The sequence below is a fragment of the Dromaius novaehollandiae genome, chromosome 1 (assembly GCF_036370855.1).
Source record: "Dromaius novaehollandiae isolate bDroNov1 chromosome 1, bDroNov1.hap1, whole genome shotgun sequence".
NCBI lineage: Eukaryota > Metazoa > Chordata > Aves > Casuariiformes > Dromaiidae > Dromaius > Dromaius novaehollandiae.
The window spans coordinates 89,879,475-89,897,680 of NC_088098.1; the positions used below are offsets into that span (position 1 = coordinate 89,879,475).

The 18,206-nt window shown below is 46.1% G+C and overlaps 1 protein-coding gene across 1 annotated transcript in view; it reads left to right on the forward strand.

Annotated features, from left to right (window-relative positions):
• Positions 1-5,835: 5,835 nt before the first annotated feature.
• The window catches only part of HGD (homogentisate 1,2-dioxygenase), a 29,167-nt gene continuing 16,796 nt past the window's right edge, over positions 5,836-18,206 (forward strand). The window contains exons 1-4 of the mRNA XM_026103486.2: positions 5,836-6,022; positions 13,363-13,434; positions 16,027-16,115; positions 18,004-18,109. Coding sequence (XP_025959271.2) covers positions 6,008-6,022; positions 13,363-13,434; positions 16,027-16,115; positions 18,004-18,109 — 282 coding nt within the window. The 5' untranslated portion in view covers positions 5,836-6,007. The remainder of the gene's footprint in view (positions 6,023-13,362; positions 13,435-16,026; positions 16,116-18,003; positions 18,110-18,206) is intronic.

Genomic DNA, 18,206 nt, shown 5'->3' on the forward strand with positions numbered 1-18,206 from the left:
CCTCTCTCCCTTCCTTTCCCTCTCCTTCCTTCTCTGTCTCACACACACACACACGCATCACACATCAAAACCTTTTCACCCATTTGCTTTAAACTGGACCTACTCTCTCTCCATTTTCTCAGCGGAAATATATGTCCAGATGCTGTGTACCTAATGCCCTGTCAGTCTGAGCTGTCAGTGAAGGTGGCTCATGCATACGCTTTTGAGATGTGTTCAGCTTCCCATGCACACACAGGTCAAATGTACAGCAAATGTACAGTGAGCCTCCCCTCTTTTCAAAAGACTTGGCACAGGTGTTCTGGTTGATTTATGACCAGTTTGATGACTGTGGGCACAGTCAGAAGTAGGAATATGTCCTAAATATGGAAAACCCCCCATATATGCCCTCTGATTTCCAAACAGAAAAACAGACAACCCATGAGTACTGAAGTTCCTGAGTGTATGTTTTTGTTTTAGTAGCAACAGGATTGCCTGCTTGTTGCAGCAGTCCTGCAGAAAGGTGCCACTGGCTTTGGGGGTGTAAAACCCATCCAGTAGGGTTTTGGGTGCAATTGTAATGCAAGTGTTCATTATTTTTAATAATATTTGCAAAGGCAGCTGCAATATGGTCCATTTATCATAAATGAGGTATAAACTGCTGTTTCTTAACAAGCAGTCAATAGATTCTTCAGTTAGGTACAGTGAAGTCAGTGCTTGAATCATCATTTCTCAGTTGATAAGGAGGTGACAGACTTTACTGTAGGAAAAGCTGCATCTTTTTTCAGCAAAGGGAGCTTTATCCTTCCATTTCGTCTTCTTTTGTTACCCAGCTCTTCCCACCAGAAGTTATGTTCCTGCCTGGCTTTTCTTATTAGGATGCTGGTTACTTTGATTCCTTTATAGGGCTGAACATATCTGTGGCTTAGTGCACTAGTTTTCTTTGACATAAAGCCATTATCATTATTGATGAACCTGTCACTAGCTGGCAAGTTACCAGCAAGTGCTCAGAGTGAAAGCTTTTCTAAGGCTGTGCTTGTCTACAGCACTGTGTGCTAGGGCTTCAGATGAACATTGTGGTTTTGGAAAAAATACTGGGTAGATGTTAGATGGAGGAGGGGAAGGAGAATAAAACCAGTGCCAATCCTCTTTAATTTCAAATGTCTAATCAACTGCAGAGCTCTTTTACCTAGTGAGGACCTAATATGTAATGAAAACATTGGCCTTGCAAACGAAAGTATTGCTCTTAGTATTATCTACTTGCACTAGTGGGGGTTTATCAGCAAAAGGGGGAAGTGGGATATGGTATCCCTTTGTGTTTCTTTATGGTACATGAGAATATCCAGTGAAAGAGAGGAAGTTGAATAAAGTCTTCATCGTTAAGCTTGAGTACTTACACAATGGAAAAATGATAAGCAGCGGAAGGGCTTTCCAGCTGAGCAGGCAGTGCTGCAATAAACTGATTCCCGAAAACCAAAGCTAACCAGATCTTGAAATACGATGTAGTTTCCTAACAATGAGGGTGATGACACTTGAAACAGTTTATGGAAGAAAGCAGAAGATTTGTCATTGTTTGGAGTTTTTCAGGTAGAGTTAGATAGCTTTCTGGAGGACATGCTTTAATGCAGCTTTGAGAAGTCCTCCAGCGTGTTTACACATGAAGTTGGTTTAGATGATCAGAGGTCTCCACGCTCTCCAAAGAGACTGTGAAATCTAACTTCTGCAGTCTGGCTTCTTAGCCTATTTCTGCTGCAAATTCTGTTAAACATAGACATGTGCTTTCTTTTTCCTGCTTGTTTTATATCAGTGAGATAAAGCTCATTGTGCTTCTTGGGCTTAGCAATACACAGAAACTCTAGTTCCATACCTACTAAAAATTGCATGGACAAATTCCTACTCAGCATACCACCACAGACTTCCTTCTGAAAGATGTCTACTACAAGACAAACTCAAGCTCTTTCTTGACTAAATCAACCAACCCAGAGTCAGTGCAGCATGGCAAATCCAACTGAAAGATCATAGTTATTTCTTTTGAACAGGAGAAGGAGCATGAAGTAAAATAGTGTGTGAATAACCTATGCACATCTACACTCCCATTGACCTGAAAGTTAACGTTTACAAAGTGGAAATGCAATGCTGGCTTTGGGTTAAAGATTTATTGAAGTAGCTTTGGAGGTTAGGACTAAGTTCAGGATTTTTATCTTGCTGTCTGACACTCTCCTCTCTTCCTGAAGCTTGTTCTGCAGTGGCTGACGTGGGCTTGGTGGGCTGTCCTACCCAGATGAAACAAAAAGGTCAGATCACAAAATTTAACGACTGTCCAAAATTAGCTCCCTCCTTGCCAGTTGCACCAGAGACGGAAGGGCAGAATAGGCCAAAGTGACTAATTTTTTTCCTGACTCTTGGAAGTGGTTCTTCCAGCCTGAAGGCAGAAGCATCACAGCAAGGTGCAGTGAGCAGCTGGCTTCTCCAGTCTCTATCCATGCAGCATCTGCCTTTTGCCTAAAAGGCATGTGTGCTCTCTACTGCAGACAACTCTAATGACCTTTCCTACACAAATAAATGATAATAATTAACCTGTTTGGCATCTGCTGCTGAGTGGCCCCAGAAAAATGACAAGGACGTATTTCATAGCAGCTGCTCTACAAAAATATACGTTATTAAAAAAGCCTGCTTTTGCTGCAAAGTTGTTGGTAGTGACAGAGAAGTACAAGTATTACTTTACTGTCTTATGACAAAAGGTTACAAAAAGGGATTCAAATAAACTGGTATTAAGTGGTATACTAGCAAATACACAAAAGAGCGGCTCTGGAGAGCTCCTGTAGGATTTGGCAGTGCATAATGGGTTAACAGAGAATAGATTAGAGCGAGGATGAAATCACAGAGACAGGTGGGAATGAATATATCAATAAATACATACCTTAATGAATGCATTTTAGCTAGACAGGGATAGGCAGGAGATGAGATTTGTCCTTTTAGAAATAAGACACATCAGTATGAAAAGCAATGGTCCATTGCGGCAGCAGGTCCGTGACCCCACCAGGAAAGCTTCCTGTCTCTTGGTTGCCTCTTGCATACATTGCACACATGTGCTGCATCTGGCAGCTTACCCGAGTAAAATTCCCAGATGTTTTGAATCTTTTGCTCTGGTACAACATTTGCTGTAGTTTCCAGTATTCTGTGACATATGGTGGAAGATGGCATATTGGATTTCTAGCAGGGCTTACTGCCTGCACCAATGACAAACCCCATTGCTGCTAGTCTGTGCTGCTGCATTAATGTGTGCCTGGCTAGTCCTGTTCATGCCAGTCTCCTTTTCTAAGCCATGTGAACATGTTCAAACCAAACCAACGCAATAGCATGCAGCCCTGTGCTGTAGCTCTTCTGCACACAGAACAGCTTTCGTTTTGGGGCTGGACAACCACTTGTTACGAGAAGTGACGGTGAGCTGTGATCCAGTAACTGTACTCATATTATTACAGTAGCACTAACAGAGTACAATCCGCCATGGGATCTACTGCACTAAGTATTGTACAGATAGTTACGAAGGTGTAGACCCTGCTCTGAAAAGCCCATACCCTAATAGGCAAGTACCCAAGTGAGAGGACAAGGAGGGATGTACAGCCTGGCTTCTGTAACATGTAAGGAAGCATGCATTGCATAAGAGGATACTAACGGAAAGCACAGTGATGCAAAGGGGCTGCTATCACCTTATTTCTCCCCACCTTTTCTCCAAGGAACCCAGATCATTCACCCCCACGTAGCCCCACCACCTGAACTTGTAAGTGATACATCAAGAAACAAAAAGGCTTTTAACACACACACTAAGAAGTCTAGTTATTTGAGTCTCCTTTGTCTACTGGATCAAATACAAGCTGCCTCATCTTCATTTTCAAAAGCTTTTCCCATTGTCCTCCTTGTCTTTCATTCACTATTAAGATGTTGAACAGTTGAACAGTGGATGCCATTTTCCAGCTGTTACCTTTTCAAGCAAGCCCCTGGTGTTTTCTCTCATTCTAGCTTTCTGATTTAGATGAAGTCCTTGTAAATCTCCACAAAGGTGCCTCAAGATGCTTGTGAAAATGGTTCGTACCTGATAAGTTGCTGGTGTGCAGGTACCATACAGGTGCATACACATCATGGGATAGCGAATACTGGTGCATTTTCTTCTTATGATTTTTCAAGATTTCTCTCTTGGGTCTTGTCATGTATTTCAGCTGGAATGCTTTTGGGTAAAGACCACATTAAGCCATGCACTGGACAGATGTCATAAACCCAGAAGGATAGCTGAGAAGACACTGTACTTCTCTACCTTTAAATCATTATATTTATGGGTCATGTTTATGTAATAACAAAGACAGTTGCTATAATATTAATGAAGTTCATGTGTACTGATTGTTTCGTAAGATCTTTGTTTAAGAGCTGCCGCAACTAACTAAAGGGGTTGGCTGGGCTAGGTCAGAAACAGCATATAAGGATATAAAGAAAAACTTTTTGACTGTGAGGACAATCAAGCAGTAGAACGTGTTGCCAGTGAAGCTGTTCAGTCTCCATCCTTGAAGGTTTTCAGTACTGGATAAAGTCACGAGCAGCCTGCTCTGATCTCGCAGCTGACCTTGCTTTGGGCAGGAGGTTGGACTAGAGATCTCCTGAGGGCCTTTCCAACATGAATTATCCTATGGACCTGCGATCCTAAGATCAGAGTCGAAAGCCAAGGAAAGCTAAAATGGAATTTGTTCACAACGTTTGGTTCTGGACAGGTCCAGCTCTCCCCCTCCGCCATCAATAAGCACAGAGTATAGCTGCTTTAGGCAAACGTCTACGCCTAGCTCCGGGACTGAGCGCAAGCAAACCCCCCTCTGCAGACCTTAAAAGGTGGCAGCTCTCTGTGGCTCCGAAGTATTACTCAGGGTGGTGTGAAGACATACTGGTCTTCAGAGAAGATACAATGTTGAGACCTGCCCCTCCTGGAGCCAGAGCTCCCTCTGACTGTCATGGGGTAACACGAGCTGGTGACTGCTGTGGAGAGTGAAGGGTCCAAGATGTTTTAGGAGCGGATCAGATGTTAACGCCAGGGTCACATTCGGATTTCAGCATGTGCCTCCCAGATTTCCTCCTGGCAAGACCTGTAGAAGAACAAGCCAAAGAAAGAAGAAAATATTGCTTTTTTCTTTTTTCCCTTTTTTTTTGAGGAGAGAGGGGAATCCAAAGTAAAAAAATAATAATAATATCAATCATTTTTTCTACAACTTGTGGAAATGCAAAGTTATTTTCATTAGTTTTGTAGCTACTTGCTTGCTTCTACTCCTGTCCTTATTCAACAACAGCTTTCTTGAAAATGTAAATATTTCAGAATTTTAAAAGCTTTCTTCACTAGCTCTAATCACTGGGATAGAGAATCCTCCTTTACTATTGGCCCAAAACTGCTGTGTAATGTTGCTACACAGGGTTTTACAGATATCACTGTCTTCACCAGAAGTGGGAAGTGATTCTTTCTACCCCTTATGTACATAAGGTAGCATGGCTCAGAAGCATAATGAACAAGTATTTGTTACACATTTAGAATATCATATATGAAAATTGCTAGAGGTATAATTTTCAAAAGAGTGTTATAAAACAGTTGCAAAAATGGCTCTTCCTTGCTCTTAAGTACGTACCTTCTTTTTTCCCCCATGTGATGGAATTACAGTTCCTTTTTTAACAGCTAATGGGGAAAAGGAGCAGTGAGGGAGCTGTATCTCCCCACCCCCATTTATTATCTTTAAATCAGTCCCTGGATTGGTTCAGTGGAGAAAGGCCTGTATTTGGTTAAACGCAAACTGGGCTGAGTAAACAGTTTGAAAACTCCTTTGGACTTTCTCACTTACAGCACAGTCAGTTTGCAATCAGCCCAGCTCAGTCCATGCAGCCCCTGTCACCCAAAAAGTATCAGCTAGAAGCATTTGTTTGAAGAAGGCAACGACGGATCATTTTGGCCAAATACCTGCTTGGGGTTTGCATCTGCTCAGAGTGACAAAGGAACCAGGAGAAGATGCCCGGGTTGAAGGTAAGGGGCAAAGCACAAGGCACCTGCGAGCTGTGAATGCCAGGTGTGGGACTGCATGTGGAATACACCCCTGTACCTTCACTTCATTTCTGGAAGACAGTTACTTTTTCGCTGAGCTCTTTGGGCGATTGCTGGAGTTTGCCTGCAATGAGGCAAATCTGACTATGTGGGGTGAAAGTGGTCCCTATGGAGGGAGATTGGTGAGAATGAGCTGGTGGTCAGGCTGAAAGTGAGGTGTGGGGTTCAGGTTTGGGCTGGTATAATTTTTTTTGGCCAGATATAGCATGACTATTTCATTTAGTTTTAATGTCCCTCTATTCTGTTTTTCGAGGTGTGTTTAAAGCTCTCTTGGGATAAAGGCTTTTGCTGAATTTCATTTGAACAGGTTTTTAAATCTCTTTTTTCATCCTTTTGAAATCATTCTTGATCAGGCTGTCCCAGTTCGAGAGCTTTTCAGCATGATATTTGTTCCTTTCCCCTCCCTCCATACACCCCCCACCTTCTGCTCTGGCTGCCGGGGGGGGGGGGGGGGGGGGGTGTTTCCCACTGAGCCTATGAGATCCGGCTTGTAACATCCGCCCAGCTGTTGCAACCTTCACTGGGAACTTCCCCACCCACCCCTGGCATGAGCACTTGCTTTGCTGTGGGAAATCCTGGTGTCCTTGGAAATGCCTTGCCAGGGGGATAGAGCAGGGCACAGCAAGTCGGGACACCAGGGCTCCAAATCTGGCTCCAGCACCTTTTCCCTTGGACAAGTCATGCCGTCTCCTCTGAGCTCCAGCTCTCCTTGTTTGTGCAACAGGGCAGCCAACGGGAACTTTCCCCTCTGCATTTTGTTGGAGTCTGCTGTCAAGCATCAGGGAATTTTGGAACAAGGGCAGGAGGTTATTGTTTTATTATTTATTCATAGAAACATAAAGATTGCCATCAGCACCTTGCTGCCTTACCAGTGGGGGTCAGTCACCCCTGTGTCATAGGGACGCATGAATAATGCCTTAGCAGGCAGGAACAGCACCATCTCTTCCCACGACTGCTGTGGGTGTCAGGAGCTGATACAGCTCTGCCCACGTTCTTCCCAAGACTTTGGAGTTGCCATTGTTCTTAAGCCTTTGTCAAGTTCTGGATATTTCTGATATATATACATGTGCATATACATAAACATGTGTGACTGTCTGTGTAAGTGTATATATATATATACACACACACATGCACATGTGCTTCCCATCCTTTATGATCCAGGACTATCATTTACCAATGGCTTCCACTGGCTCATGATGGATGTGAGGGAAAGGACTTGCTTGTATTGATTTTAAACTTGCTGCCTTTTTGTCTCGTTGAATATCTCTTTTTCTTGTGTGACTAAACAGAAGTGTTCTTTCATCTTTTTTGGAAGCATTCTGTCGCGGCCCGAAGGGAGTCCTTCAGGACAACCTCCCTCCCCTTGGGGCCAAACGACCAAGTTCGTGATGCCCCTGGACTGAATTAAGGTGAAACGACACCAGCCAACCAGTTTAAGATTTATTAACACAAAGATATTCAACAAAGGAGAGGGAAAAAGAGAGGGGAGAGAGAGAGAGAGCGAAAGAAAAGATATCACCACCCATGGATCCAGGGTCGTCCCGTTGGTCGTTTTCCTTTGGGAGTCTCAGCAGTGGGGGAGGGGGGGGGGGCGCAGAGGGGGGAAGCTCCCATCTGGTTCTGCTGACTCTGCTCGAGTTCTTCAGTCGTCACAAGCAAGCCCCCCCCATTCACCCACTCTGCAGTTTTTATAGGTTCTTGCCCTACCTCTGGGAGGTGCTTCCTCGCTTCCCATGCAGATTACCTGTCATGCGCAGTCTGCCCTCTCGGAACCTTCCAGAAACGGGCTGGGGCATCTGGGGGTCTCCTGCTCATGCGCAGATGGCAAATGAGTACGTGCGGTTCGTGCCCTAGAGACGACCTTCTGCCCTTTTCGCGCCCTTTTTCCCCCCTGCAGGTGCACGAGGTTGTTTACCTCGTGGACGGCTTCCGGGGGCACCGGCGCAGCATTGCCCGACGCGCCTTGGCAGCAGCAGCTTTGTAGCAGCAGCAGCAGCAATGTCGAGACAAAACCGAATGTAGAGAACCGGTTCTCTACACATTCCTTATTTCATACAGCATTCTTGTATGTCTTCTTACTCATCTCTGAAGAGTTCTGTCTTTTCCATCCTTCCTCATGCAATAAAATTTCCTGTGCCTCTTCCTTGCCATCTCTGAACCGCCCTCCGCTTTCACTGTCCTCTTTCAGCAGTGAGACAGCCCAGTCTCATATCACTCCAGATAAGTGGCCTAGAGTTTTCTGTCATGGCCATGACAGTATCTTCTGTCTTGGTCTTCACTTCCTTCCTAGAAACCCTTGCACCTTATTGGCCATCGTGACAGTAGCCACACACTGAGTGGAGAGGGACCTTGTGGAGCTGTCCACAAGGATGTACCAAGTCTGTTGCCAGTGCCTCCTCTCTTAGATGCTTGAGTAGACAATAATTGAGAAAGCGCCATCCAGGTACCTCAGGATGTTTATCCTGTTTTGAAGCAAGGCAAAGCGACAAGCCGGTTCCAAATTGGCACTCTTGAACTGGCTGGGGACTTCCCTGGAGGCTTCGGTTCCCCTGAGCTTTTCAAAGAAGCAAGTTCCCTCAACCAATTGGAAACTCAAATGCTAAAACAGCCCAAGATCAGCTTGTTAAGGGTGATCTATCCACTTGCTCCTCTCCCAGCAGATGGGTGCATGTCAGCTTCTGCCAGCGATGTTCATAAACTCTGCAATACCATGACAGCCACAGCCAATGGCCATAGGCTTTACCTGGAGTCCTGCAACCCCATGGGGCAGAGTTAACATTAGGGTGCCATACCTGTCATCAAAGCTTTCCTTCTATGCTACCAGGTGGCTGTGGATCCCCACATATGCCTACCTTGTCTGTGACCTCATATTTTCATTTCCTTGATTTTGTGGGTTGTGTTAGATGCTCCTGTGTCTGAGCTGACACAAAGTGCCGTGCTTTCAGATATGAATGGCTGTTGTTTTTCTGTAACCTGCAACAGTAGCTGACAGAGAAACATTATGCAGTGTTTGAAGAAGGACCTTAATTATATTGCAGTCTATGTGTTCAGACTTCAAATGCATTTTTCCCATGCCTGCTTTCTAATCTGGTGAGCAAAAGGTTATGGTTCATAGACCAGGGCATGACACCCATTAAGAGCACTCTGTTTTGCATCCCAGTTATTTCAGTCGATGAGCTTTGCTGAGCTTTTTACGCTGTGTTGGGCTTTTCTCTGTCCTTTTTTATTGAAAAATGACAAAACAAATACGAAGTGAAATCAGATGAGTTCCTAAGATCCCATTTACATAAAAAGCTACAGGATCATGAATAAAATATTAGAAATAATAGTAATTAAAAGCAGAAGTGAAAACAAAGGATCACAGAGAACTTTTTGTTTTACAGAGAAAGCATTTGTTCAGCTACCCAAAATAGTCTCTCATCAACCTACCTGACCTGGAGCAGCTCAGAATATTGCTAGGAATCATGGAAGTGAAACAGGGACCTAAAGGGAGGTCACTTTGGACTAAAAATCCTGTTTCATGTCATGGAAAAGAGGGGTTAATTTTCAGCTTTCTAGCATCTTTTATAAAGATGCTCCAGTGTGGGTGCCAGTCCTACCAGCAAACCTGTGCAGGCAGAACCCCCCCGTATCTGCTGGGGCCCACGAAAGTGAGAAGACCTCCCGTGACCTGGCTCAGGATCATGGTGTGCAAAGCGAGCAGAGGGCTGGGGTGTGTGCACTCGAAGGATCACCAGGGAGAAGGCACATAGAACACTTGGTCCTCATGCCATTGCTGCAGACCGGCCCACAACGGCAGAGGTCATGCAAGGTGCTGGAAGAGTGTCCTGGAGAATGGAGTACCACCAGGACAAATGACCGAGTGCAGTGCCCCAGCACCTCCCAGTGTCCCCTCCTGCTGGTATGGGGAGAGGACAGCTGGCCTGGTGGCTGTGCCTGCTCTGTGGAAACAGCAAATGAGGGAAGTCTTTCGTTAGGACCAGGTGAACCCACCAGCTTTGCTGGAAAAGCCCCCTACAGCAATCATAGGACATGCATCATTTTAGTCACGGTCTGCGTGAGCTGGGTTCAGAGCTGTCGCTGAGCACTGGCTCTCCCTCGTGCTGAAGTGTCTGAGTCCTTTCACATTTTTATCACTTGATGACACTGATTTTTGGAAAAACAAAAACAAAAAACAAACAAACACAACCACCCCCAACCGTAACATGACCATTCAAATAAGGCTTTAGCTCACCAGCTCTGTGTTTATGCAGGAGTGCTGGTGTGGGATTTTTTTGGCAGAACAAGTAGTGTTTTAAACTGACCTCTAAGGGATTAAAGAAGAGATGAGTCTTTCTGAGGTGTGCCATAGGAAAAGAAAAAACAAAGCAAGTGAATGAGAAAACCCACACCAAACAACCAAGTAAAACCTTGGAGCCCAGCTCAGTCCAATAAGTCACTGATAGGACAATGTCTCCCCTCCCTCAGCTACAGCCCTGCTAATGAGAGGGAAGTGCCTTTTTTTTTCCAGCCCTCAATGCAGTTACCTGAGGATATTTTTTTTCTTAGCAGGGAAAAACCGATGTGATCAAACAGTGATGCAGCAGCTTTCCCCTAGCCTGGTTCCCAGTGGTGAGGTGGGCACAGCAGCGCAGAGCTCCTGCAGCATGAGATGTGACCCTCTCCCAAATGCCAGCTCCTCCTGGGCTCAGCTCGCTGAGCCCCCTGAAACCCTGCAGCTCCTTCCCTGCAGCTGTCCATCCAGCCTGGTGGAAATCTGTCTGCAGCCCCGAGCTCCCAAGAGCCACCTGCTCCAGACTGGACAAGGTGCAGTGCAGCACGAACATGCTGCATGGAGGAGCTGACAGGACAAACCGCTTGCTGCTGATTTTTTTTTTTCCTTCCCTTATTGCAGCAAGCAGTAGCAAAGGGGCTCTGAGGGAAGCCTAACCGGGACGCAGTGCCTGGGGCAGGTCAGCTTTGCTGATCGCTGGCTTTTTAGCCTGAAGGCTGGGTGATGGGTTTTTCACAGCACAAACTTGGTGCCATGTGAAACTTTCATCCTCCTTGACTCCTGCATTGCTTTTGCTCTCAGCACCATAGCACGGGGCTACTGTGGAGCATACCCAGGGTACCAGATATGCAAACTAACTGTGTTGCCAAAGAACCACACGCCGTTCACTCCCCCCCTCCACCAGCTTTAATTCAGAACATTTTGCAGGTATGCATGATATTTGGCAAAGCAGCAGGCATGCTGCATTAACCCTCTCCCTGCTGTGCCAATGGCAGAGCTTGCCAGGCCTTGCTGGCTGGGCCTTGAAAAAATAAGAATAGCCTCCCTCCTCTTCTTCCCACTTTCCTACCCCTGCCTTTTCGCCAAGGCTGTCGTGCAAGCTAATACTGCCACCACCTTTACGTTATGGGCAAAGGTGAATGCAGCAAGAAGGGCTTGGTTAATTCTGGAACTGCTGCAGTCCCATCAGATATTGCTGCATTTCCATTTAAAAGAGAAAAAAAAAAAAAAAGAAAAGAAAAAAAGAACTAAGGAAAGAAAGAAAGGAAGGAAGAAATGCTCCAGTACAATATACTTGCCAAGGCTGCTTAGGTGACCTGCTGCTTTGCATATCAATATGCTTCTTGCAGAACCCTTTAGAGAGCACAGTCCTAGCAATGTATGTTCATTTGTAAGAAGGAGGAGAGAAATATCCTCTTTTAATCTACTGAAACCAAGTTGTTTTCAGGTTCAGGCCTAGCAGGGCTTCAGCCAGTCTTGGTCCCTCTGGGAATGCATGGACTTTTCTAACAGACTTCAGCCTACAGGCAAGACCACTTTAGTGTTTTTCAGTCCTAAAGAGCAGCTGCCCAACCCAGCACGCAGGTGCTAGAGGCCTTGGCATGGTATTGAATCTCCCTCATCCCCGTTTACATGATGTCTGTCCTCCTTACATGTTACAGCACACCGATGTGAGGGTGACTGGCATTTGCTGTGGTTTGTCAGTGCTTGAACCTGGGGTTAGTTGTGTTGGTGCAGGAGTATGGCAGTGGTGTAGCTACACTGGCGTAGCTGTAGGCTACATGTGAGTAGCGCGTATAGGTGTATATAAGCCCAAGTGTCGGGGCTCCTGGGCTTTGCGATCCCAGCTCTGCTGCGTTAAGTCAGACAAGCAGCCCAGACACTCTTGCAATTGATAGAGGGGAACATTAATATTTAACTCACTTGCCAGGCCTTGATGCTGAACCCATGGATCACTGCCAAAGTGCCTCTTCGTTCATGCAGAGTTCAACGGAGCTGCTTCATGCCTTTTTACAGGATGTGAAGGGACTATATTAACATTTCTGTCAATGCAAAGTTGAGCTCTCTGTTACACCTTCTTCCCTATTGTGTCTCAGGCTTGCTGCGGGGCTTTTCTCAGCAATGCAGAGCTGGGGGCTGCAGTCTCTGGTGTCCTTGCAGCTTATAGCCCTGCTCTCCCATAGCAGATATAGGCAGAGCAGACCTAGGAGAGCACACAGATCCGTTCCTTCCATGTACGTGTCTCTTGGCTGGGCATTGCCTCAGAGGACTGAATTACAACCTGGTAATGGTTTAATCCTTGCGTGCTGCCATGGTGGCAGAGTTCAAGCCCAACTGAGTGATATTAATTTAGGGCAAATCAGTGACATAGTTTAAGTCCCAGCAGAGTTTCCTTTCCCCCTCATCCTGACTAAGTCCTGATCTTTTTTCCTGGTGGCGGGGGGGATGTATCACAAGACATATGAAAGAACCCTAAAACCAGATGGCTCCCAGTTTCAATCCCTAAGTATCTGAGGGCCATGACTCAGTGCACTCGTTTACAAGACAGTCTGTAGACTTTCGAACGTTAAAGAAATCCACTTTTAAATTTGTAATAGTTTTAATTTTGACTGTGGCTAGCGTGCCTCCATAATATTGGCGCATACTTCTTTCTCCTATATATCAGTCTGCTGTTATTGAGTCATATTATATATATATATTATTTGGCATGCTTCTAAATTGGTGCAAAATATGGCCAACATGTACCTGCAGATTTAATAGAATATGAAATCCTGTCTGTTTTTCCCAGTCAAGCACTTGGTTAGCTAATAAAGGCAGTCTCACACTGAGGAGCTGTGAAAATGGTCCATGGAAATAAACAAGTAGATCATCTGAGCAAGTCTTAGTGCATACAAAGGGTTTGGAAAAAACTTGGGGAAGGGCTGGATTGTTTGGGGAGGTTTTGCTCATGTTTTAAATCACTGTTGTGTTTGTGGGGTTTATTTTACAGTACATGTCGGGATTTGGAAATGAACATGTTTCTGAGGATCCACGCTGCCCTGGAGCTTTACCAGAGGGACAGGTACCAAGTTCTTTAATGTGTTATTTTAAATGTCATGGAGTAGAGTGAATATCTGTTCCCTGTGTTTCTTTTTGTCTGAAAACATTTCCATTCTTTTCTCTGCCACCACAAAAATGTTCAGGAGCCTTCTTTATGTGGGACTAGAATATTAAGATGCTGGCAAAAATCAGAATTAAAGATTTCCATTCAGACTATCTGTTCTCAAGTTCTTTGAGAACTTCCAAGTTTCGCCTTGGGGGGTGAGGCTGTCCTGACTTACTTCTGCTCAGTAGCATTTTTTCAGAAAGGAGTTTAGAATAAAAATGGCTCTGCCGTGTTGGGAATGAAGCAATTGGCTCTAGCACTGGAATAAATTGGAGTAGAAGCGTGCAGCTTGGCAGTGAGATGGTGCTCATACAGAGGACTTGGCTTTCATGATTTCTATAGGAATTGATTTTGAATAAGCTGGAGGATAAGCCTGTGACAGGACAGCAGCTTCTCTGTAAGGAGGGGACAGGAATGTATGCAGCAATAAACTGACAGTTTTATTGTTAAAAGTGAATAATTGTAAACATATTAGATTACAATAAATCATGTTGTTTAGTTTTAAAGAAAGGAATCACCATCCCTTTGATGCTATCCATTCAGTCCACAGATATGAAAATAAATCATTGAAGAATTGAAACTCTTTCACCCGCTTTATGTTGGCCTCCTTTATAACAGCATAAATTCTGTGAGGCTGATTGTGCCCTCCCTTGAATCTCGTGTAATCCCTTAGATTTGGATGGCAGCATTTCATGCTCATTTACAGATTTCCCTTGGTGCAAGTCAGCTCTTCATCATCAGTGCAAATGGGCATGCAGAACTAAGGTTAAACAGGGAACTTCCCCCAGAGTATTTCCTGAGTTTTTGTATCTCCCCAGTTCCAGTGTTTTACAGGAAGGATGCCAGTATGGGGAGCAACACACAAAACCAGGATGAGTTAAATGTATATATAGATCCCCTAGGTCTGCATTACATTCTACAGAATACCCGCAAGGAAGAGAAATTGCTATGCTAGATCAGACACTAGTGCAGTGTCTCGTTTCTGAGAATGGCTATAGCAGATGGGTAGAGAAAAGATGTATGAAAGAGGCACATTGTAACTGGGAGATCGATAGCAGTGACTGCCGATCTGAACAGGCAGTGCTCCAGCCTCAGGCCAAAGTGTTCTCCTTGCAGGCTGCAATCCGTAATTTCCCATGGCAACACCACTCTCTATAGGGTGAGGACATCCGAAATTCATACCAGTGCATGTAAATTAAATGGAGTCCTCCAGTTCCTGGTTGAGGTACCCTCATCTGGATGGAGTTTGGACTCAGCATCAAAAGAGTTAATAGAAAACCTGAGAATGAGTGAGACAAAAAAATCTCCAGTCCCGAGGGTGGATCCTTTCTCCTCTGCAGTATTTATAAGGCTGGCATCTGCAGTAACGCTGGCTAAGATAAAAATGACAAGGGCTATTGATCCCCCTGCTTCACTGCATACCCACACTGACAAGATAAAGTTGGAGGGCTGGAACGCTATGTGCGCTATGAGGGTTTTACCTCTTCCTTATACCCACCTGCCAGGGCAGTGTTTGATACTGTATGGGTGACTGATCTGCTCAGCTGCAGCAGGATGGCAGCATGCTAAACTGAGCCCTGCAAGGGGCAGCTGGGACAGCAAGTGCCAGATAGCTGTCCCACTGGGGCATTTCCCCCTCCACTCGGATGCCTTTGCTTCTTGCTGGTCTCAAATAGATACTGGCCTACTTAGATCAAAATGTTTAGCTGCTTTTCTCTGAGAAGTTATAAACTCGTAAGAGCTGTTAAACCTGTGCTAGTCCATACCTATGGCTCTGCAAAGGGGAAAGTGCGTCCTTTGCACCCCAGAGAAGGAACTTCATTGCCCAGCAGCTCTGCAGAAAAGCAAAGACTCCCACACAAATCACTCCTGCTCGTGGGTAACCAGCAGCATTGGCAGAAAGCAGCGTTACACCATGGAAACGTCTGCTCTGGGCACCCCTCCTCTAGGCAGAGGGCAGGGCGGAGGAGGCCTCAGTATGTTAGAGGGAAAAAGCAAACACGTAGCTTCTGTGGGGTGGGAGTCCTTACCAGCTCTCTGCAAAAGCTGGAGAAACATGATGCTTCTCCATGCTGGAGCAGCCCCTCTGGATATCCAGTCTCTAAAAGGTGTGCTTAATAACCTGCTTTGTATTCCGTAAGCTTTGTTATTAATTCCCTTTGCCCACATGTTCCTTTTGCAGACGCTCTCAAACATTGCCCTTTACAGATTGCTCCAGCAGCTGGTGTATCTGTATCTGCTCTTGGCTCTGCCGATTCCTTACGGCACCTCTTGAAGCTCTTGTGTGTGGGAATAGGTTTCAGGGTCTGGCTGATACCTGCTGGCTATCTAAGCCTAATGAAAGTAGGAAAATATCACAGTCTGGGCTGCGGACCGGACCACGTGGTCCCAAGTATGCGCTCCACCTCGTGGCATTCAGGCTGCCAGGTACCTAGCACAGTTCCCTGCCAGGGACTTGAGAGCTGAAACCTATGCTGTTGTGTCTTACTGTTTTTCTTTCCAATTCAGAATAACCCGCAAGTCTGCCCATACGGCCTGTATGCAGAACAGCTCTCGGGCTCTGCTTTCACCTGTCCCCGACCCACAAATAAGAGAAGGTACTGTAACACTGACCCCTGGCAGCAACCAGGTGATGTGTGTGTGTGGAGGGAGCAAGCGGCAAGGAGCGATGGACAGGTTGGCTCCATGCAACCAGCCTTTTCTGCAGCCCTGGTCAGTCAGGAACACTGAGAGGACACATTTGAAATACTTTACCACTGGAGCTGGCACTCATAAGCACCTGACTGACAGTGTCAGAAATATGCCTTGGAGCATGACCCTTCCCTCACCATAGGAGCAGCCCCTGCACTCTGGCCAGGGCTAGTGAGGGCTAGCTCCTGCTGCACCCATTTTGCAGTGGCCCAGAGGCTCAGGCCAGCACCTGCCCCCGGCACGCTGCTTGCCGCTGCGCCATCCCAGCAGATGCTGGAGACAGCTTGTTCCACCCTGAAGCAAATGTCCTGCTCTGCTCCATCTCGGTCATCTCGCTCTGGCCATTATCTGATTGCAGAAAAGGGGTTTATCGTTTTGCTTCTCCCACAGAGGCTTTTCTGTCCCTTCTGTTGTTCCTTCAAGTGAAAGGCGAATGCATCATCTGAGCTGCCTAGCAGAGCTCCGCTTGCCGGGCTGATGCCAGCTCTCACCGTGCGTGGGAAAGGGATGAATCATTGTTTGCTGCACGAAGATGTCCTTGATGGAAATTTTCCAGCTCTCCTGGGAGAGCTCCCTCCTCCCCTCTCCCACCCGCCCAGCCAAACTGCAGCCAACACCGTTAACACATCAGAGGCTTTGGCAGCCCTGCCTAGCTCAGGCTTTCGTGCTTACCTCAGCTCTCCTGCCTGGTTAAAAGCCCTTCCTCTGGCTTGGCTGTAGTGTACATGAAGCGAGTGCGCTGGCTGTGACACCAGGTGTGGAGAGAGGAAGCAGGGGCTGTAGCAACGGGCACAAGGAACAGAAAGGAAGGAGAGCGATAGTGCAGAAATCCACGTATGCTGGCCCGAGACACTGCTGCATTTTCTCTTTAGAGGGGGTGGCAGAACAGCCCAGACCATTTCCCCTCACTTTGACCCTTGCTGCAGGACAGCGAATGGCTCTGGGACAGTTGGTGACCCAAACCGACAGGGCCAGGAGGCTGCAGTGACTCTGCGGCCGCACTCAGCCTCAAGGGAAAGTGGCCTGAGCTCATGACAGGCCACTCAGCAAACCCAGCAGTTAAATCACAGCAGGCCAGGAACTAGCATATCTCACAGCCTGAGCAGGGCCAGTGCTTGGACAGAGACCTATAGAAAGACTCCCAGAGAGTGATGCAGACACTGGGGACCCACACGGTGTTAGGAAGTGTCATACCTAAAATGTTGTTCTTCACTGCCCGGGCTCATTGATGCTCCTATTTGCACAATCAGCCAAGCACGGGATGCTACTTTCAGTAACCCATCCAAATGCAAATGCTGGCTGTGATCTGCTGTCTCCTGAAAACTCCTCTGGGCTTTTCTTTAGACACTGTGCGCTTCCCTGCCTTCTCTGAACGGCTTTGTAGCTCTGGTTAAATAGCCCTTGTCCTCCACCCCAGAGGGAGCTGTGTTTCAGCCATGCAGGTAAAGCTTTATCTTTTTATTTTATATATACACACATATATATGTGTGTGCATATATATACATATATATTTAAATGTCTGTGTGCATGCATGTAATTATATATAAATACACATGTAGACATCTACCTATATGTAACAGCTCGTTTTCCTATGTGTACTCAGAGCCTAAAAAAAAATCCATATCTCTCCAGAAGTCTCCAGCTGTGAAAGATGTTTGATATTTAACATAGTTCTTGATTCAGTTGCTGTGTATGTGAATTTCTTTCACATCTTGAGGAGTTAAATCAGCCAGCAGTCATTCAGAGAATTTAACCTCTTCCCCAGCCTAATCCAAGTCTTTTCCTTCTTTCTAGCTGGCTGTATCGGATCCTCCCATCTGTTTGCCACAAACCCTTCCAGCCTTTTGAAGAGGGCCACTTAACACACACCTGGGATGACATTGAGCCTGACCCCAGCCAGGTAACCATATTGGAAAGCGCCCTGGCCAGCCTCGTTAAACTCTGTCACGGGTTTTACAGCTAATGTGCAATAGGAAAATGCACCATTTGTGTGGCTG